General features: G+C 42.2%; 1 protein-coding gene across 1 annotated transcript in view; it reads left to right on the forward strand.

The window, feature by feature from the left end:
• The window catches only part of PTP4A2 (protein tyrosine phosphatase 4A2), a 33,783-nt gene extending 13,348 nt beyond the window's left edge, over nucleotides 1-20,435 (forward strand). Inside the window, exons 2-6 of the mRNA XM_063140209.1 lie at nucleotides 6,156-6,831; nucleotides 9,845-9,937; nucleotides 15,450-15,580; nucleotides 16,965-17,039; nucleotides 20,023-20,435. Of these exons, the coding sequence (XP_062996279.1) occupies nucleotides 6,736-6,831; nucleotides 9,845-9,937; nucleotides 15,450-15,580; nucleotides 16,965-17,039; nucleotides 20,023-20,131 (504 nt within the window). The 5' untranslated portion in view covers nucleotides 6,156-6,735 and the 3' untranslated portion in view covers nucleotides 20,132-20,435. The remainder of the gene's footprint in view (nucleotides 1-6,155; nucleotides 6,832-9,844; nucleotides 9,938-15,449; nucleotides 15,581-16,964; nucleotides 17,040-20,022) is intronic.
• Nucleotides 20,436-21,889: the final 1,454 nt, after the last annotated feature.

A 21,889-nucleotide genomic window follows, 5' to 3' on the forward strand; every position in this document is an offset into this window, starting at 1 on the left:
GTTGCTTTCGCAATTAGCGATGGGGTGTCATAGTGCATTGGGTGCTCCTTAGTAGAGGAGGCTGGATAAGAGGTTTGGTCCCAATCCTGCAACCTCCAAGGTTTTCTAGGCATCACCCGCTTTTTGATGCACATTTTCGGGATTTTCTGTCCTTGGTGATTTATCATGTAGAGGTTTGCTAGTGGTTTGCCTTCTAAATATGAGATGCTCTGCATGAAGTTTTGTCTCAATCCTGCAAATGTCCAGCACTTCAGAAGTAAAACAGCACCATTTTCAGATGGGAGGACTGCAGCAGGACAGGGGGCAAGTGTGTGGCTGGGTTCAGACAACGCGATAATCAGTGGTGGTTCAAGTAGTCAGCAGTCAATGTTTTGAGTGGTCAGTGGTTCGTTATTGTGTTGTCTGTTGGGCAAAAACTACCCCTAGTTGACTATTTCCCCAAAATAACCAACTGAGATAACCAATGCTCTGTAGAGTTGACTATCTGCACAACTGTTGGTTAGCATGTTGTCTGTCGGGCTCAGTAGACTATTTCGCAGGGTTGAGTGGACTACCGTATTTCTTCGATTGTAAGACGCCATCGATTGTAAGACGCACACTAATTTCAGTACCACCAACAGAAAAAAAAATCCCTAAGACACACCCGCGATTCTAAGACACACCCCATTTTTAGAGGTGTTTATATGGGGGGAAAAGTGTGTCTTAGAATCGAAGAATTCTAAGAATTCTTCAAGAGATTGAAGAAATTGTGGGAATGAAGATAGAACGAACACCAAAAGTTGTACTACTGTCACTATTTGAAGATTTAAAATGTAAAAAAGAAATTAAGGAATTGATAACGAATTTGCTGACTGCAGCAAGGTTGATTGTAGCTAGGAACTGGAAGATTCAAGGGGAATATTCTATTGAAGAATGGTATAAAGAAGTATGGGATATAGCTATTAATGATAAATTGACTTGTAATATTAAATGGAGAAGAGGTATAGCTAAAACAAATGATTTTGAAGGAATTTGGAAACAGTTCCTAATATTTGTGTTTTCTAAGGGAAGTGGGAAACCGCCAGCAGAAGAAAGTATGAGATTTTGGAATCAGGAATGAGATCCCGAGGTGGGGGGCGCACTTATATGTTAAGTTTGATTATGTTATTTAGATATGATATTATGTATTCAACATTTATTCAACATTCATGTAGTATGTTGTTTTCTTTAATTGTAATGCTGTATGTTCAAGTATTGTAGAATATATATATATATGTTCAAGTATTGTAGAATATATATATATAAAGAATCGAAGAAATAGGGTATTTTGGTTGGCTACAGAGTTCCTGGGCAAGAGTGGCCAAACCCACGCTGGCTGCTCTGCTATAGCCGGCACAATTCACAGAGGCTGCTGGGATAGCACCAGGAGGACTGAGAGAGGCGGGGGCTCTGTCAGTCAAATGCTGGATTGACTATTCGTCCGCTCAACATTAGCCCCAACCACTCCACAGTTGTGTAGGAACATGTTGTGAGGGGTGTACCCGCAAAATAACCAACTGTGGGTTGACTATAACCCACCATTGACAAAAGTATTGTCTCAACACAGCCTGTGTGTGACTCAAATTACACACAGCATTTATTTATTTATTTATTACATTTTTATACCGTCCAATAGCTGAAGCTCTCTAGGCAGTTCAGAAAAATGTAAACCATGAAAAGCATAGTAAAACAACCAACAGTCTAAAAACACAGTAGCTTAATAACCTACTCACAGTAGTTTATAAGTCTGCACCTGTGACTGGGATTGTAGGCTCTTTAAAAAATAAGCTACTGTGAGTACCTTATTAACCCATCCTGGGCTATTGTGACAACCGAACACACCCTTTGTTTAAGTGAGCTGTATTTAGGCTTTTCTTTAGTGTCTTGTTTTAAAAAATCTATCCTATCCTTACAGCTTTCTATGGTTTAGCCCAAATTTACATTGTGAAAATGTAAGATAAAAGAAATGGGCCTCTTTATCTAATTATTTTACAAAATATCCAGAGTATTTTAGTACCTGCCTGTTCTGGCTAAGGGAGGATGAGCTCACAATAGCTCTTGGTCCTCTGCTCAATGGGTGTGGCTAGGTTTTGTGTGTCTCCATACTCCTGTATTTGTTGTTGTTTATAATATTCATATACCATCTTTCCGAAAATGTTACCAAAGCATACAACAATTCAAATAAAAACAACAATACAGAGAAACATACAAAAGCAATAAAGCCGTATTTAAATATTAAAACATGAAAAGCACTATTCATACTTCAAATAAAACATTAAAATAAAAAGATGTGTCTGAATAGCTTTCTGAAAGGTGGAGAGAATGGGAACCAATCTTAGCCCTTAAGGGAGAGCATTTCACAGTTTGGGAGTGATGGCGGAGAAAGCCCTTTTACATGTATCTGACCAAATGGGCCTCTGCAGAAGGGGGCCTCTCCTTCAGATCTTGATAGGTTCATAAAGAGACAGGCAATATCTCAAATAGCCAGTCTTTAGTTGTTTAAGGCTTAGCCACAGGGCAACTGATGGCTCTGTTAACCTTTCCCCACCCCACCCCCTGAAATTTATTTATTTATTTATTTATTTATTTATTTATATTTCTATATCGCCCAATAGCCGGACCTCTCTGGGTGGTTCACAAAAATTAAAAACATTCAAAGTATAAAACAACAGTATAAAACCGTAATATAAAATACAATATAAAAGCTCAACCAGATAAAAACAGCAGCAATGCAAAATTACAAATCTAAAATACCAAGTTAAAATTTATTTATAGACTGTTAAAATGCTGGGAGAATAAAAAGGTCTTCACCTGGCGTCTAAAAGCATATAATGTAGGTGCCAAGTGAACTTCCTTAGGGAGCTCATTCCACAGCTGGGGTGCCACAACAGAGAAGGCCCTCCTCCTGGTAGCCACCTGCCTCACTTCCTTTGGCAGGGGCTCGCGGAGAAGGACCCCTGAGGATGACCTCAGGTACATATGGGAGGAGGCGTTCCTTCAGATAACCTGGCCCCAAGCCATTTAGGGCTTTAAATGACCTGTAATGGCTTTATTAAGGAGTATGTGTGCATTTAAAATGACTTCGGCTTCAGTCTAGCATACACTGAAGAATCTTTAGCAGTGACATCTCTTGCTGTAAAACAACTGAAATGTAGATCTTTTCAAGTATTGATAATGTGCAAAGAGAAGAAGGTGGTATTTTAGTAGTCTGAAGTGGTGGGTGCTGCTGTAGTCCAGCCGGCAAGACAGATTTTTGGCAGCAATGGTTGATGGGATACTAGCGGGAGGACTGAGGTGGGAGAGCAGGGGATGAGTAAGTCAATTCAGCGTGGACTAATAGTCAACTCAACACCAATCGTAATCCACACCACATTACCATGTTGAGTGGGGAGTACCCCTTAGATAAACAACTGTTGAGTTTATTATTACCCCGCTGTTATCGTGTTGCCGGTACGTAGCCACTGTAAACCCAGAACAGGGGTTTTCAATCTCTGTCTTCTGAAGGTTGGAATCCGCTACATCCTCCAGTGGTTTTGACAATTACCTTACAAGGAGCTGTGCATTATTCTAACTCTCCTAACATTCTGACCAATGGATTTTTGCTTTTCAGTATGAAGAAGGTGTATTCAGCCTTCAGGGATTTTGTTTCTTAGTTGTAAATAGTTGTAATATTTCTTCTGTAAATTTGTATTTTTTGTGTGTGAGCCACTTTGGGGGCCTTTTGGCTGGAAGGCGGCATAAAAATAAAGTGTAACGTAACTTAACATATATGCAGCCTACTAAAAAAAGTTGATAGAGATTTCCCTACAAAACTGTCTAGACATGTGCAGTTTGGACATTCCCAGTTTTCCTTTCTCCTGGATGTAATTTCAGATTCATAAAGTGATACAATGCATTCTCAATTCCTAAAGCTGCAGCCAGATTGTTGACTGGGGCTGGTTACAGGAAGTACACAACTCCCCTGTTAAAACAGCTCCACTGGCTTCCAGTCTGTTTCCGGGCACAATTCAAAGTGCTGGTTATGATCTATAAAGCCCTATATGGCTCGGGTCCAGGTTATTTGAAAGACCGTATTCTCCCTTATGAGCCTGCCCGTGCTTTGAGATCTTCTGGAGAAGCCCTTCTTTCAGTCCCACCATCTTCACAGGCGCGCTTGGTGGGAACATGGGAGAGGGCCTTCTCGGTGGCTGCTCCAGTGCTTTGGAACTCTCTTCCCAGGGAAGCCAAACTGGCTCCCTCCTTGATGGGCTTTCGGAAGCAGGCTAAAACTTGTTTGTTCCAGCAGGCCTTTGGAGAGTAATTTGGTCCTCCTTCTATGTTAATGACTTATAATTTTGTTGTGTATTTTAAACTTTTTTTTTTTACATTTATTTTCCTATGTTTTAAAATGTATGTTTTAAACTTTGTAAGACCGCCTTGAGGCCCAGTATTCGGCAAAAGGCGGGAAATAATAATAATAATAATAATAATAATAATAATAATAATAATTGTTTTTAACTTGTGCTTTCCCTTTCTTAGCTTCCCTTTCCTAGTGGCTGGACCATAATTCCTGACAAGATCCCACATGAAAGCATAAAGTTAATAGTTTATGCATTGAACTAAGTTTTTAAATTCATTGTTGGCATACTTGGTTATCGTCTTGAGCTCCACACTCATTCCTACCATTTGTTGAGCATTGTGCTTCACATTGCACAGGTGTAAGTTTTGCTGTCCTTTATGAGAGTTGTAGACTTGAGGAAACTGAAGAGTAGAGGAGGTTAATACTCTGTGCTGTCCTGGTAGCCATGAGAAATCTTGTCCCTGTGGGGGCTAGAGAGGGGAATCACAGCAAGGGTATCTATAAGAAGGCTTCAGTTCCTTTATACGAGTAGCAGCACCTTCTCTCTTGCATCTATATTGCATGATTGAATTCCCAGCACAAACTGACAAGTACTTGCTTTACATTCTATGCTGTTTAAATCAGTTTGCCTAGGAACTGGCTGCGGCTCATGTCACATAAAGCTTGCAGTGGTCTTTGGACAGTCCTGCCACACTTGGGGGGTTGTGTGCCATACACCACTGATATGCAAAGAGAGATATAAGCAGCAGTACTTCTCCCTTTGTATATCAGCAAGGTAAGGCTTATAATAGTCTGTTTTACTTGAGCTGCCCTCAGGGGTCTGTCTCCCTTTCAGCCTTAAAAGCAAGTAAGACTTTATGGTTGGTGGAGAGAATGAGAACCTTGCAGTTCTGTTCCCACAGTAGATGAACAACTAGGCTGCTTTCAGACTGTTGTAGACATTTCTGTATTTGGAAGTCCTCACTTGTCATTTTTACATGCATTATGCAAATAAATCTGCATTTTCACATGCAAATTCTGTAATTTGGCAGTCCTTTCCAGGGCATCATTCATCCTCTTGCCTGTGGATAAAACTCTGCGTTAACCACTCAATTGTGTAGATGATACTGTCTGAATCTTTAATTGGAATATGTAGCCAAGCTACTGAAGTACCTTTCCTTAGTTCATTGTCTTAGTTGGTGGACGTCATAACCTTGGTAAAGATCAACACAGAATTGATGCAGTTTAGAATTTCCTGGTATTTGTTTTATGCTGTGCGTCATGGAACTCTCTGCCTTGTGAAAATGTGAGTTGGATTGTTCTTGGCTTTCAGCTTCCTTCTGGCATGACTTGTGTGTATGTGGTTGAGGCAAACCGCTTGATGAAACTCAACTTGCTTGTCTTGAAATTGAAACTTCCATAATCAGGTTATGAAAGGTAACAGATTTTTTTGTGGGTAGAGTTTGCTGCTGGATACCAGTAAGGGACACATTTGCAACCTAAGGCCTAAGTCACACAAAGTTATGATAGGCTTTGGTGGAAGCGGGAATTTCTCCCACCAGAAGCAGTGGGGGATAGCCCAGTATGTGATCTGGAAACCCAAGGATCTCAGCCACAGTCAAGGCCATAAGCATCACATGATAATATGAGAACTGGCCTTGTTTAATCAAAGTGAGAGAATTCATACCACAGGAATGTTCTAATCACAGATTTGCTTTTTGACATCTTAATGAAGGAGGTGTTTTGACACTGCCTTACATGCATTGTTGGGGGGGTCTGTTCATAGCTCTCTAAGTGTGGATATTTTTTCTCTTGTTAGGTTTTCCGCTCGAATCCCCGTCACACATTTATGGCGATTCTGCGTGTCAGGGCAGATTTCTGCCGGGCCCAGCACCACACCCTGGCTGAGAAGTGAGCTGGGGGCTAGGGTCCTACGTGCCATAACTAAACTTTGCCTTGAAGACTCCAGACACCGAGACTTAAGCCTCAAATATATGGGGTTATCTTCTGCACATTGGAAACCTCTTCCTCTTAGTGACACTAGAGAAGCAAAGCCTGGCTGAACCCAAGTGGATAGAAGACTTGCCCTTACATTTTCTTGTGCCTCACCAGTGCCTAAATGTAGTAAAGGCTGCCTATTTTTTGCATGTAGTAGGAGACTGCAGAGTCTGAAGGAGCGCCATCTGCAGTGATTGAGGCTGAAGTTGAATTCCAGCAGATGCTGAAGCAAACCTGCTTTTCTTGAAGTGAAGAATCATCTTGAAGAACAAACCAAGTAAACAAGGAAAGCTCTGATCAGTTCCCGGACACTTTAGTAGTCTTTTTTTTTTAATGTTTTCTGCTGTGAAACATTGCAAGATTTGATTTCCCCCCCCCAACACCCCCCTCTACCCGCCACTATGAACCGTCCCGCTCCAGTGGAGATTACTTATGAGAGTATGCGCTTCCTGATCACCCACAACCCAACCAATGCAACCCTCACCAAATTCACAGAGGTAAGAAGGTTATTCATATCATGACATAAATGTTTGAATGCTCAAAATACAGTGCCTGGAAAACACACAGACAGATGTGGGCTCTAGTATGCCTAGAGCAGTAGTTTTAAAACTGTTCTGGAGAGCCCAAGGGGTTCTTCAGAAGCTCATTTAGTGTCTTTGGTGAAAAGATCAGTAATAGCACCTACAGAAATTGAGACTGAAATATAGTTTCAGCAGATGACAAGCTAGCAAACAAATTTTCCATCACGGCCAATCTTCCGTGGCAATGTGCATATATGGGAAATTGCTGGATGAATTCTAAAGTATGCTGTCAGTTCATGTACCGTTCATTAAAAGAGAGCTCTAAAACAATAGTCGAGAATCCTCTTCCATCTCAGGGATTCTATAGCACAGAAATCTGGTGACTTAGCATCCGCATGTATTTCCTAGGCCAGGGGTGGAAACCTGCAGCCTTTGTCCTAATTTCAAAAGTTCTCTACAAGTGAACTGTTCTTGATCTAGCAAAACCAAGGGAAGATGACAGGGAAAAGGTTTCTATTGGCTATCCCTTCTTGTCTTCATTCCCCCCCCCCCCACATTTCAATGGTTTCCCCCACAGGAAAAGGCTCACCTGAATGGTTGGAGTCTGCAGTAATGGTAGGTTGAAACAAATACACACAATGAGATACTTCTCCCCCACTTGCTTCCTGTATATCAGACTGCAAAGAAAATGTTCACACTAAGGAACTTAACACAGGGATAAGCCTACAAGTGATGTGCCAAGTCTGTCTGTGTTGCCTGAGCAAACATCCCTTGGAAAAGAGTTCCTTATTCCCTCTTTACTTTCATTTGGGTGACCAGATAAAGGCTTTTGTGGATATTCTTACAATGTGAGGCTCCTGAGCTCTTTCTGTTTCTTGAGAGAGATGGCCATATACAGATGGTTCCAACTTTTCTAAGGTTTAGGGGTTCTGGAATGATGATCTGAGGTGGGAGAATAACCCATATTTCTGAAGTCATGTGTATTTTACACTTTTAAAAATCAGAGCTCAAGTACAATATTCGAGGTGAGAATTTTAATGACACTGTCAGACTCCAAAAGATCCAGGTTAGTTACTTAACTGTTCCATGATAAACTTGTTCAATATTTTTCAACTTTGAAATTAATGGAGCCGTCTCATCCCTGTGTTGGTTTGCTGCCAAAAGACCATGATTGATCTACGTGACCTGAAGTTCTGCAATGGACAGCTTATGTGATAAAGGAGTATGGATGACAATATAATGAAGGTCATTTTTTACCTCTGTTTATCAGATAGGTAGACATGATCCTTGCAGAATGACCTGATAAGTTCCCCCTTTCCTTTCTTATTTCTATGATAGCCTCTGCTGCTGTTTTTCAGTGAATCTTCATTGTTTGCTGAGGGATCGCCTTGCTGTCAGCCAGTTCAAATACTAATAGTTGCGAGTGGCCCCTCATTCTAGAGTTTGTTAGGATCATGTTATAACTATATAAATTATAGCACTGAGTGTATATTGAGGGCAGAATGTGTGTTTAGAAAGTAAACACAGATTCTGAAGTTTAGCAAATGATGATGCACTTCCCATGAGAGGGAAAATATTTCTTATTTTCCACCTTTTTCAGCTAAACTGGACTAGTGCTTGCTTACTCTAATAGTAATTTCTACTTATAGTGCATTACCAGGAAGCCAGAAAACAAAGCTGACCTTCAGAGCAGAAATGTCTGAGGGCTGCATAAACCAGGCAACCACATGCTTCCATTTAAAGGAGGCTGAGGAGCTGACAGTGCTAACTTTGCTACTCCCCACTGCCTATGTGTACGTTCTTTATCCATGGGAAGCTTAACAGTTAACACCTAACAGTAGATGTTCCCTTCCTATCCCCTGCAGTTTCAAATTCATTCTTAAATATGATTTCCTGTATGCTACTGATAGATTCCATCACTCCAGTTCCTTCCCCATGAATATAGCTTAGGATGCAAATATTGAAAAACAAGACTGCTGCAATGATAAAATCAATGTAACTTGTCAGTTTCTGTTAAGCCTAATTTAATGCAGCTAAGACAGTTATTTTTGCTGGGACTTTAACAATTTTTGCAGAGGCAATTAGAGCCTGCCCATCCAGGAGGAAAAGTAGTGGAGTCAGCCCCCTCCCTTCTTGTTTTGATTAGTTTGCCTTCAATTTAAGGACAAGAGTGCTACTAAACATACTGCACCTTTGTCTTAGAGTTGTGTTTATAGCGTTCTACCTGTCTTGCGTTTCTGCATTGTAATCCTAGATACAGTGTAGGCAATGTGGCTCTCAGTGGACCTTGCTTTTTGTCAAGTACTGTCTTTCCTCCAAACTTGGCAGTCTTTTTGTGCTGTGCAGCTCCTAGTACATAACTAACTAATGCAAATTAAATAGTCGTATATGTGGCCATGGAAAAAATATGGTAACTGATTAGAAACACATTAAAACAATCTTTGTTGTTTTAATTCTGCTTTGACTTGGTTCATCTCTACGCTTGGCTGGAGCAATTTTACCAGCCAGGTTAATGAAAATGACATGTCAATGAGTAACTGCCCTGTGCCTCAGTTTTCATATGTGGCTTGTGCCAGAATAGATCCCTGGCGTTTGTGCTGAGGGGTAAATGGGGTGAGTGTGAATTTATCCCTTTACTACTCTGCTTCTGTTCTTCTTGCTTTGCTTTTATCTCATGACAGAATGATTCAATGCTGGTAGATTGCTTTTTCAGAGCTAGCTGTCAGCATTTGGGTACTCTAAGCTGATTATCCCCTCCATACCTATCAGAGAGTAGAGCTCACCTGCACTCATCACTCCATTGTGCAATTCTAGGAAGGTGAAATCTCATTTGTTACTATTGCAACAAACATGCAAACTCTTGGAAACCTGCCCTAGGCTGCCACCTACTACCAGTTATCAATAAAGCCCTGTATTGCCTCTTGAAGCAAAAGTTTTCCCCTCGTACTCTAGGAAGTCATTTTGACATGTTTGTTGTTTGTTCTCAAAGGAGCTGAAGAAGTATGGAGTGACAACCTTGGTACGAGTCTGTGATGCTACCTATGATAAAGCACCAGTTGAAAAAGAAGGAATCCAAGTCCTAGTGAGTATTTTTCAAGTTCTGAATGGGAAATTCAATTAAGCACAGAATGGAGGTGCTGTTCTGAACTATCTGGTTGTCTTGCCCTATCATTATGAAGCACGCCTTTGGGGCTGACTTTCAGCTGTGGAGCAGTGCAGTACCTGTGCAGAATTGGCTTGGATTCTAGATCACTGAGTAGCTTGTAATCCCTTGTGTTCAGCCATACAACTAGAGATAGAATAGTTTGAGTGTTGAAGCAACTAGTTGAGCCTTGCAGATTATTTGTTCAGGGACACCCGCCCTGTCTCTGTTTTCTGATCATGGAAGTGGGAGGGATAATGTTGCTTAGGGTCAATTACTGCTTCCCCCAGGTGATTGGTAAATTGTGGAGCTGCACTATATGTTGCGGTTGGAATAGAAACCAATGTAATTCCAGTAAGGCCTGTGCAGGAAGGCTTCCTGTAAACTGGGAACTGTTCGTTCATGTGTATCTGTTGGTATTTGAATTTTCTGTTTCAGGCATCAAAATGTTGTGGATCTACTCTGATCAGTGATTATATGAGATCCCATAATTCTTATCTAGGCAAACTCTTCTCTGATCTCTGGGGTTTCTCTTGCCAGGGAAAGCTGGTCCTCTAATGATGCAGATATCTGCTGTCTATATCGCTTCCTTGATCCAATATTTGAAACAGGATTGATGATTTTATATTTAGTGAAACTATCTTTGTTTTAATGGATGCACAAGACAAAAATACCTTCCCAGCTATCAGTCCTTTCAAATAATGGTCATGCTGTTTCTTGCTATGGGTTTCCTGTAGGCATATAATCTTCACCGTTTAAAATTTTGCAACTCTTCTTCTCTTAACTCTATTTAGACCCTCATCATTCATGCTGAAAAAACTAACTTTATGATAAACCAGTTATTATAAAATTAAAAAGGGGGAAGAGCAAAAGAGAAGAAATAAGAAAATAATCAAACCAGTCAAACAAAAAACACTCTTTAACTGGATATACTGGCAATCCTATAACCATGTAGGCAATAATTCTCTCCTGTGTTATATTGCATTCTGTTTTACATTTTTGTTCATCTTCATTGTTTCAACCATTAGCTTGTGAGTTTTCCTCCTCTGCCATCTGCACTTCACTTACATTGTTTCATGCCTCTTCTTCTACTTCATCTGGATCTAAATTCCTTATAAATAACAAAGCTTCATCCTGATAGATGAAATTTCAGCCAAAACGGTTGTCCATTTATTATTACTTTCAAGCAACTTTTAAGACTAATTTTGGATAACTAGTTTGGAGTAAAAATTAAAATATCACTGTCTAATTTTTGTTTATGAAAGTAAGATTAATTAATTTGATAAAACAGAATCAAGCAATATATTATCTAATTCTGTCCCTCACAATAATGCAAAAAGATCCTTAAAAAAGGCAATCAAATTCGCTTTCAGCCTTTTCCACAGTATGTGTCATTTTATACTGTTGTTTTTATATTTTTGATGGTTTTAAATTTGATATTCTTTTTAATGTTGACTGTTTTTAACTTTTGTAAACCGCCCAGAGAGCTTCGGCTATGGGGTGGTATATAAACTTAATAAATAAATATTTTTTTAAATTCCTCATTCTGCTTTTATTACCTCAATACATTAACAGCAGCCTTGGAATAATATAAAGTTCCCAGTCGCCTTCTTCCCACAAAGGATTAAAGTGTTCTGTTTTGACATATCAACACAATTAGGGTCTGGCCTTGCGCCTGATAACCGGCAACTTTCCATGCATCAAGTATAGTTGTTAAATGCACAGTTAACAAATGCATTTGGCGCAACTGCCTTGGCTGGCGGTGAAACTTAAGGAGATGCCTCCTCCGTTTCTGCCACAATCTCTGCCCTCTTGCTCCAGCAGCTGTTTGGGTGGTCCAAAACTGCAGCTTGGTATGATGAAGGGGTTGCGGGGGCTGGCAGATATTGCCCAGGCTCTGCTCCTCCCTCTCATTTTCTTCTTGAGAGAGAAGGTTCACTTTGAATAACCCTAAGAAGGCATGGATTCGGTTCTTTTGGTATTATTTGCATCAGCCTTCTGCCACTTGGTGTCCTCAAGATGTGTTGGTCCACACCTCCCAGAATCCTCCACCCCGTATGGCTAGCATTTGTAATTCAACACATCTGAAGGGCAGTAGTTTGGTGAAGGCTGATTTACATGAACAGCCAGTTTAAGAGTACGTGAGAGAGGGAGCTGATAGCTTCTCACTCACTTACCTCTTGGTAGGGTCATTACTGGGGTTAAAGCATTTTGAGGGTTTTAAGTTGAAGCAACTGCTCATTTGATCATGTCCTCAGAGCATGTTGATGCTTAGCTATCATGTTTGCTGTGCACTGCAGTGAAGGGATCATTGGTGGGTTTTTGGTTTGCTGGGCCAAGCCTCTTCCCCGTGACAGTTGCATCATGGGCAGCTGTTAACCACACAGTTCCACTTCTCTCCTTGTGCACATTTTTAGTCAGATGACGGGCAGACTATTTCAGCACTGAGATGACATGTGACTAATTCGTAGGTTAGATGTGTTCAGTGTGTTGACTGGTATATGATCACTGCCACAACATGATGGGGTGGTGGTCTGGGCAGTCTGTGTTTGCCTGGTACTCCTACTCTCACCTTGAGGTTTATAACAACACCTTGTGACTGCAGACTTGTTTTTCCTTTGCTTTCTCTCTGGGGTTTCCCATGTTAGTGATTGCTCAGTGAATCCAAAGCAACAAATCCTGCAATTTTCACTTTCTCAGCCTAGCTAAACTAACAGGAGGCTTGCCACTTTTGTTAGTTCAATGTGTAAACTAGCTCCCACAGGATACAGAATTTTCTTCTGATCCCCTAGATGGCTTTACTTTCCTCTGGGCTTTGCACCTTGCCAGCAAAACCTGTTAGAAGAAAAGGGCAAAATTTAAAAAGAAAAGAGAGTAAGAGTCACACACACACACACACAGCCCATTCTTTTTTCCAGTCTGTTGCACAGTTTTGGCTTTTAAGAGAGCTTGATTTAATACTATATTACTTCCACTTTCTGTCCCTCCCCCCTTGGTTGCAGTTGATTTTGTAGTTGTACTTTAAGGTGAGGACAAATTCGATGAGTCCTAGAAAAGTGCAAAGGGAGACTGGAGAGACTCAGGTTCAAACCCTCTCAGCCATAAAGCTCACTGTACTTGTCATTATCCATCTGCCTAATCTACCTTACAGGATGGTTGTGGAGATAAAATGGTGAGGAGAACCATGTACACAAATGTTATTGAGCTTCTTAGAGGGAAGGCAGGATACAAATGTAATTTAAAACATTTAAAAATAATAGTTTTGTCCTTTGCTTGTAGGAATTTTTGGGAGGATGGGAATGGACACACACACACACACACACGGCAATATCCTACTCTGGCAGATGGTAAAAGAGGGCACCAGAATCAGACATAGCTTGCTTGAGCTGGTTGTATTGGCAAATAAACACATGCAATAAAGAGATTAAATGAAGGAAGAAGCAAGGGGGAGGGGATTGGCTGGTTTTGACGTCAGTACGTGCCAGCTGCTGAAACTTTACAGGTTTGTGTGTTTGCTTTCAAAAATAGCTTGTCTTTGAACAGCAGACGTGGCGTAAGATAATCTAGGAAAAACAAAAATTAGTTTCTAAAATAATTGGGTTCATTATGGAGTGTAGGGAAGTAGCTGTGTCTGGGGGAAAACATGTATCTTTCCTCCTGATTTCTGTGGGTTCAGGATTGGCCCAAAATATGTGTAAATTCTAGTTAGTGGGTTCTGAATGACAGCAAGCTGAGAGCAGAGTACAACCAAATGATTTGAATGAAAGAGCTGGACTTTGACACTAGCTCATTGTATGGCTCTGAGCAAATCCATCTGGCTCAGACTTGCTTTCCTTGTATGTAAAATAAGAATAATAGCAGCCAGTTTCATGGGCTTCTTGTGAAAGCAGATAAGTTAACAGAAGGCAAATTTAACATGCCATACAAATTATTGTCAGAAGAAATGAATGCAGCTTCTATTCTTCGGGGTCTTTCAAAGTTTGTTAACCTGGGTCCATTTCAGGAGATATGAAATGTCTTCTGCTTCAGTTGGCTTTAAAAAAAAAAAAAAAAAAAAAGCACGCAGTGCTTTGCTTGATCAGGTCAAATTGAACTGAACTTATGTCAGTGAAAACGTTAGTTCAGTGGCTCTACTGCTGAACATAGGCTTTGTACTTTGCTTCACCTGAGGATTGGAAGTCCCCCTGGTGCTGGCATCTGGCCTGATAAGCTGCTGCAATGCCAGCCTTATATAGCTGTTAACCTGTGAAAAACCCAAGGCTTTGCAGTCTGAGCACTGGTTGTGGCGCTTGAGGTTTATTCCAGGAACTGTGAACAGCAGCTGACAGTTCCATGTTGATAACATGGTGTTCCGTGGTGCAGGAATCTTCTCGGCAGACAAGACATGTGCTTTTCCTTTTCAGCCCTAGATGGATCTTCTATCAAGGGTGCTCAACAGAAGGCACCTCATTCTGTATTTTTGCTCTGTTTTCTGTCATAGCCTTGCCTATGACCATGGCTTCTTCAACCCAGCCACCTTTTGCCCACTCCAAAATCTCCCCTCTCTGGGTCAAACTAGATGTGATGCTTATTGTGTCACTGAGAGCATGTTGGGGAATTCTAAAAGATGTGATGGGGAAGGAGAGCTTTCACTAGGAACACAGTATGAGAGGAGGTGTGATCCAGACCCCCCCCCAACCCCGCCGCTGCAATTAGTGTTAAGAAAAATGTTTCTGATCACAGTTCCTCGAATAGACCTCAAGCAGCAGTGCAAGATTTTTTTTCTATTGCTAGCAACAGTGTGGCTATAGGGGGATTTAGGCCTATCAACATTGGGGAGGGGGACAATTCCCCCCCCCCAGCTTTTGTATTTAATGTACGGCTTACCACCTCAGCCATCTTCCCTGGTTTTAAAGCAAATCCTAAGTACATTTAACATTTGTTCATATTTACCTTTCCCCTCCCTGACACTGTTGACATTTTAGACTACGTTCCTTGGAGCAGGAACCTGTTTGTGTGTTCTTTTGCCAATGCTATTGTGCAAAGTGCCGTGTACGCTGTGCCAGCTAATATTTGTAGCTAAAGAAGGGGTTGATGAGTCATGTAGTAAAATCTAGTTAGGTAGTTGTTGCAGCTGTCCTCAACCTTGAAGGTTGTATATATTTCCTTAGCAGTGACAGTTTCTCTCATTTCCCTAATTTACCACTTTACTGTCACACTGAAGACATCCCCCCTCATTGCACTCCCCAACTGTTGTAATAAGTAATCAACTCTGATTTGCAGGTAGAATTATTTAGTGTATACAATGACCAATATGGGAGAAAAGGGGGAAGCAGGATGGTTAGGAATGATTCAGTTATACCTTCTTGAAAAGTGGAATGACTATAGGTCTGCCTGAAAAGAAGTGTGATGGCATCCTACCTCTATTTCAGCACTGAATAGAAGTAAAACATTCTCTCCCCCTCTTACAAAGGACTGGCCATTTGATGATGGAGCACCCCCCCCAAGTGAGATCGTGGAAGACTGGCTGAACCTGTTAAAAACCAAATTCCGTGAAGAACCTGGCTGCTGTGTCGCTGTACACTGTGTTGCAGGACTGGGCAGGTAAAACTCCTGCTTTCTTAGTTTAGGAGATGATTTCTGGTCTGTGGCACAGTTTCTTCCAGTTGAACCTCTGGGTTTTGGTCTGTAGCATAACAATGCAAATTTCTTTGTCTGCTAGGAAGCCAATGCATCAGTTTCATACACTGCCACCCTCCTTCCCAGCAATTACTCACTAAGACTCCTAACTTGATTGAGATCATTTTTAAAACTAAAGTTCAGTCATGGAAAGTCTTCATTATTCCATCCAGTTTATTCTGTAACAAACATCAGTCCTTTCCTATATTATACAATTATTTCAATTACGCTAACAGGCTTGGCAATATGATAAAGAATAATAATCCTCAAGGGGACACAATGCTGAAAAATCACTTAGCTTAGATTAGATATCCTTATAAGCAACCTGTCTGTTCCCAATAAGGGCAGCTGCAAAATGGTAAAAGAACAGATATTCACTTCGCTTTTAGTACATGCCTCTATACATTTTATTTATTTTTTATTTATTTAAGGATTTTTATGCCGCCATTCAGCCAAAAAAGGCTCTCATGGCGGCTTACAAAAGTATTTCTTGACAGTCCCTGCCCACAGGCTTACAATCTAAAAGACATGACACAAAAGGAAAGGGGATTGGGAGGGAGGAGGAGGAGGGGGGAAAGGAAAGCAAATTCAGGCACTACAATCTTAGTTGGAAAGTTCAGCAGTTACAATTGGTAGCAGGAGGGAGGGGGCTCTCAGCTGGAGCTGGACCCAGGCACGGTGGAGAGGTGCCTGGCTGCTGCTTCCTCCCTCACTGGTGGCCTATACATGAGGAGGGAATTCTGATCTGCATTAATGCCATGAACCTGGGGCCAATGTGTGCTGCGGCTCTGAATGACACAAAACTCTACTGGCCATTGCCTCTCCGGATGTCTTTCTATGCTGCTTATGATGGTTGCTCGCACTCCAGTCTTCTTTGCCATTATTCTTTGTGTTCCTCAGTATCGTAAGGAAGTTGATTGGCTTAGATTGGGGTGCCAGCAGCCAGAGCCATTAATGCTTAGTTGGTAAATCAGTTAAAGAACTTTTGACTTAAAAGGTGCCCCTGATTAATTGGGAAATGCTTTTTAAAAATCTCTTTAAAACAACCTCTAAACCTGGAGGTGATAGGTGCCATTTTAGTAGCCATTTCTGCCTCATTTATTTGTTATCTATTTTTCATTAGGTACCCACCTAGTTCTTGATTTGGTGCTGCACGGAGGACTGGCAGCATTTGACCAAACAAGTCAATGTTGTTCTGTAGCTGGAAGACGGAAGCAGTCTTGGGCCCATGGCTGCACTAATTGTATCTTATTTTGAGGAATTTTCTGGACCTAGTTTACATTTGTATTGAATTTTCTTCTTCCCCTAGAGCCCCAGTTCTGGTTGCTCTCGCACTCATTGAATGTGGAATGAAGTATGAGGACGCGGTGCAGTTTATAAGGCAGTAAGTGAAGGGGGTTAGTCCCCCAGTGTGTTGCCTCTCCTCCACTCTTTCTCTATGGCATTCTTTGTGTTGAGCAATCCTCTGTTTGTCTCAAGACTGGTTAGAAGCTGCTGCTTCCTCGGAGCATTGCTGAATCTGTAATAGGTGCAGCTGTTTACAGTCTCAGGCCATACCCTGCCTTGAAGTGATGAGTAGAAAAATTGAGCCAGGCCAGTAGCATGTGACATCCCCTTAAGAATAAGCAGGCTCTAGCTAGAGAACTTGACTTGGGGTTTTTTGTGGGGGTGTTTTGTTTTTTGCTTCAGTGGGAAGCTGACCAATTCCTCTGGAGTCTTCAGTTAGTGTAGCTTGTCTTAGCTGGTGGTGTTGCTTTCCCCTGCTGATCTTAGGCACTGCTTTGCTTTTCCGAGCTCTAGGAGGCAGCCTTTCCAAAGGAATTCAGAATGATTGAGCAAGCATTTGCCTTTTCCTAATGGAACCAGCATCCTTATGTTTTCAGCAGAGGAATCTGATGCAACCTGTTTTTCTTTTAATATTTTCTTAGAAGCTACATGATGTGTCGTCTGATGGATTCACCTTAGAGCAGAGTCAGGCTTGCCTGTACCATGTATATTCATTTGCTACTTCGCACTTTTACCCACCCTTCTTTGAAGGAGCTCAGAGTGACATACATGAGCTCCCCAACTGCCAATTTATTTTCACTACACTGTGAGGTGGGCTTGTCTGAGAGGCCATATCAGAAATAATGCTAAACCTTGGCCTCATACATTCCCCCTCTTCTCTTCTGCATGCAGAGGGATGAGATTTAAAGCTTTCAATCATGCTTTTGCCCAAACTGCAGTTTCCTCCCTTTTTTGGTCCAGATATGGGAAACTGGTTTGTTTAAACCACAATTATTTAACAAACCAGAATAGCAAACCATGGTTCTGATTTAACTAGCCATGGGAGCTTTAAATATCTCCCCCTGGTGTGCAGAGAATGGGGGGAAGGCTGTGTTCTTGTCTCAACCATTGGTTTGTTATGTCTGTATGTTACCAAAGTTGTACAGTGGGTTTCATGAGTGAGGAGTCTTTTGAATCTGAGTATTTGTAGCCCAAGTCCATTGTTCTCTCCATTCCACTGGCTTAATATATTGAGACCTAGACTCTGGTAAGAGAAGAGCCATATGCATTTGGGAACAACCTTCCCTGGAAGGGGTCACAACCCCCATGACTCAAGCTCTAAACCTGCTTTTCAGTGAGAGGGTTCAAGCCTTGCACCATGTCAAGGAGCTGTTTTAGCATATTTTCCTTTTCGCTACACTGGAAAACCAGCAGGTGAGAGGCAGTCAAATAGAGCAAGGATTTAGTGAGTGCTGAGGCTAGAACCAAATTCCATGCCTCTTAGACTTTCCAATTGCTTGGAAATATAATGGGAAAGGAAAAAGCTGAAAGCCAGGAGGATTAACATTTCTGTATCTACTCAGCAGTAAATCTCTCACTGGGTCATATTGGGCAAGTGAATATCTCTTGACCTAACCTGCCTCACAAAATGGTGCAGGGACCATGCTTGCTGCCCTGAACTCTGGGATGAAAATGTAATTTTCCGTACAGGCAAACCTTAATAGTTTTTGAAGTAAATCTATATCCACCTCTACTCTGGTGTTTTGACCCTTGAAAGGTGCCACCCAAACCTTCTAGGCATTTGTTTCATGGACACAGAAAAGGTGCAACCCATTAGATGAGGAAGAAAGGCCTTTGCTGTATCTGGGGGTGTCAACAGATTAAATACTTTCGTTAATCACTTATCCTTTTATTGAACAATTGTTTCATTAAATTTGCATATTATGAAAACCTCAGTGGAGGGGCATCTTTGAGATTTGAAGGAAGTCAAAGAACTTACGATTTCACAAGCACTAGTTATTAAAGAGAAAGTTGCTTAATATTTTTTGTTCCTTATTATAATGCACCAGGAGGAAAAATAGCTTCCAAAAATGAGCTTCCCCCCTCTCCACTGCATATTAGAGTTAGGATATCACTATGTAGAAGGGGGGTTCCTTCAGTTACCTTGGCATTATGGGAGCCACAGCAGAACCAGTCTTTGTCATACCATTGGGTAACATGAGAAACCTGGGGCCATGTGAGAAGCCTGTGCTGCAATTCTTTCCCAACAGGGAACACAAGTTTGGGTTAGCCTTGGCCGCTGGGCAAAATTTGTGGTTGCCAGCAGCCCTCCACCAAGCAAAGAGGAGCAAGGTCTTCCTCATGATAGGCTGAGGTTTGTATCAAGGCAAGAGTAAATTCCCACCGTCCTTCCTCCCAGCACCAATTGTCATTGAGGGTGTGAGTTTGACCTTTGTAAGTGCTGAACTGTGGAAACGCTTCCAAGGCTTCAGCACAAGGTCCGCGAACCCTCATGAGAAGAAAAAACACGCTCCTGAGTGGCAAGCACATTTGTGCCTCCGCATGCTAGCATTTAACCCAGTTTTCCAAAGACTAACGCTAGCAAGGGGAGGAGTTGCAGTATGGGCTCTTCCTGTGTGGTTAGGGGGGCGGGATCTACATTACTGCTTTAAAGCGCTTTAAAGCTCTTTATAACAGTTTTGACAACTGTTGGGGCCCAGGACACACTGCATATACAGTTTTCAAAACGTTTTCAAAGTGCTTTAAAGCGCTTTAAAAGCAATAGTGTAGATCCCCCCAGCATTTCATGCTATTCCAGCAATGCAGGAAGGAATGGTGCTGGTGTGCTTTCTATGCTACCAAGATAAGTTAATTCTCCTAATCAACTAAAGCTTACCACTTGCAACCCCCATAGGTCCAATGGCCTCTGTGTATGTGCTTGCTTCAGATTTGCTTGAGTTCTGCCATCTTTGGTATAGAGTGGCAGGGCTAGATAGGAAGGTAGGTGTCTGTTGCAGATGCCTGGAGTAGCTAGTCTATTGTAAATGTTTCCTCAGTATTGGTGTAGGAAACCTAAAGCCTCAGATGTGTTTCTGTTTCAGGAAGAGGAGGGGAGCATTCAACTCCAAACAGCTGCTCTATCTTGAGAAATACCGACCGAAGATGCGATTACGCTTCAGAGATGCCAATGGCCACTGCATTGTGCAGTAAGCGAGGGGCCCTCTGTGAAGACTTGATGCTATCATGGCTGTCTTTCTGGACTTGTGGAACCTGGAAATGTAATTCTGGAATTGAACATCATCCTTACCATAGTGGAGTCGGTGCTCCTCAGCCTTTGTCCTAATGATGATGATTGTGATAAAAAAAAAAATTAAAACAAAACATTTCAGTGAATGATTGTCTTCTCATGTTGCAGTCTGATCATCTGCCAAGAGACAAGAATTCCTTGAACCTTCTGTATTTTAAACTTTTTGGAAAAAATATTAATAAACTCAATTTTATGTTTCAAGGAAAACCAGATTATTGGGCTGTGCAGAAACCACAATCTTTGAGTGGGACCAGGTCCCCCAGTAAGATCCTGGCCCAGGAATTACTTTTAGTTCTGTAATGTTATTCTCTTTCCTTTTGCTGAAAGCTGGCAGACAGAATTGAAGTGAGTCTTCATAGGTGCGAGTGGGCGACAGATTTAAATGAAATTGGGTGCTCTTTGAGATAGTGGCATATATGTATGTCCAGTTTGCAGTTGACAGGATGTTCATGTCAGGGAGAGGTGTTTTTAGTAAACATGGCATGCTAGGTGAAGCTCCTTTCCTTCATTTGGTGGCATCTTCAAGCATCATTCAATGTTTATGTGTAAACATTCATCTGAAACAAGGGTGGGTTTGCTTTGTAACTCCCATAATCCTGAGGACCGTAATTTAAAAGAGTGATGATTTATTCCTTTTTGTGTAGATGCCTAAACCATGTGACGGCCGTTATTTCCAATAGGGCTGTGCACCAGCCCCTCGAACTGCTTCGGGGCCCAATCCGGAACTTTCGGATTGGGCCCAAACCAGTCCGTGCCGATCCAACCCTCCCCCGACCCGCTCCAGATTGGATCACGGAGCGAGATCCAAAGGGTTGGATCGTGATTCGCCCTTCATTTTGCCCCCCCTTCCCCTTACTTGCCTCCACAGCAGACGGTAGGTAAGTGGGGACAAAATGGGGGGGCGAATAATTCCCCCTCCCCTCTTACCTGGCTCCACCGTCTGCCGCCGCATGGACCGCGGTGGCGGCAGAGCCAGGTAAGCCCCCCCCCCACTTACCTGCCTGCTGCGCGGCCTGGTCTTCCGGTTTGAGGCCTGGGCTTCAGTTGAAGCCGCCGCACGGACTAAGTGGGGGGGGGGAAAGTGGGGGGGGGCAAAATGGAGGGCGAATCACGATCAGGCCCTTTGGTTCTCGCTCCGTGATCCAATCCGGAGTGGGTTGGGGGAGGGTTGGATTGGCACGAACTGGTTCGGGCCCGATCCGAAAGTTCCAGATCGGGCCCTGAAGCGGTTTGGGGGGCTGGTGCACAGCCCTATCGGAAAGAATGGCCATCACATGATTTAGGCATCTACACAACAAGGGATAAATCATCACTCCTTTAAATTAGGGTTCTTCCTCCTAGCACCAATTGTCATTGAGGGTGGGAGTTTGACCTTGTAAGTGCTGAACTGTGGAAACGCTTCCAAGGCCTCAGCACAAGGTCCGCGAAACCTCATCAGAAGAAAAAACACACTTCTGAGTGGCAAGCACGTTTGTGGACCTGTGCCTCCACATGCTAGCATTTAACCCAGTTTTCGAAAGACCGCTAGCAAGGGGAGGAGTTGCATTATGGGCTCTTCCTGTGTGGTTAGGGGCATTTCATGCTATTCCAGCAATACAGGAAGGAATGGTGCTGGTGTGCGTTCCATGCTACCAAGATAAGCTAATTTTCCTAATCAACTA

Source organism: Elgaria multicarinata, chromosome 13 (assembly GCF_023053635.1).
Source record: "Elgaria multicarinata webbii isolate HBS135686 ecotype San Diego chromosome 13, rElgMul1.1.pri, whole genome shotgun sequence".
NCBI lineage: Eukaryota > Metazoa > Chordata > Lepidosauria > Squamata > Anguidae > Elgaria > Elgaria multicarinata.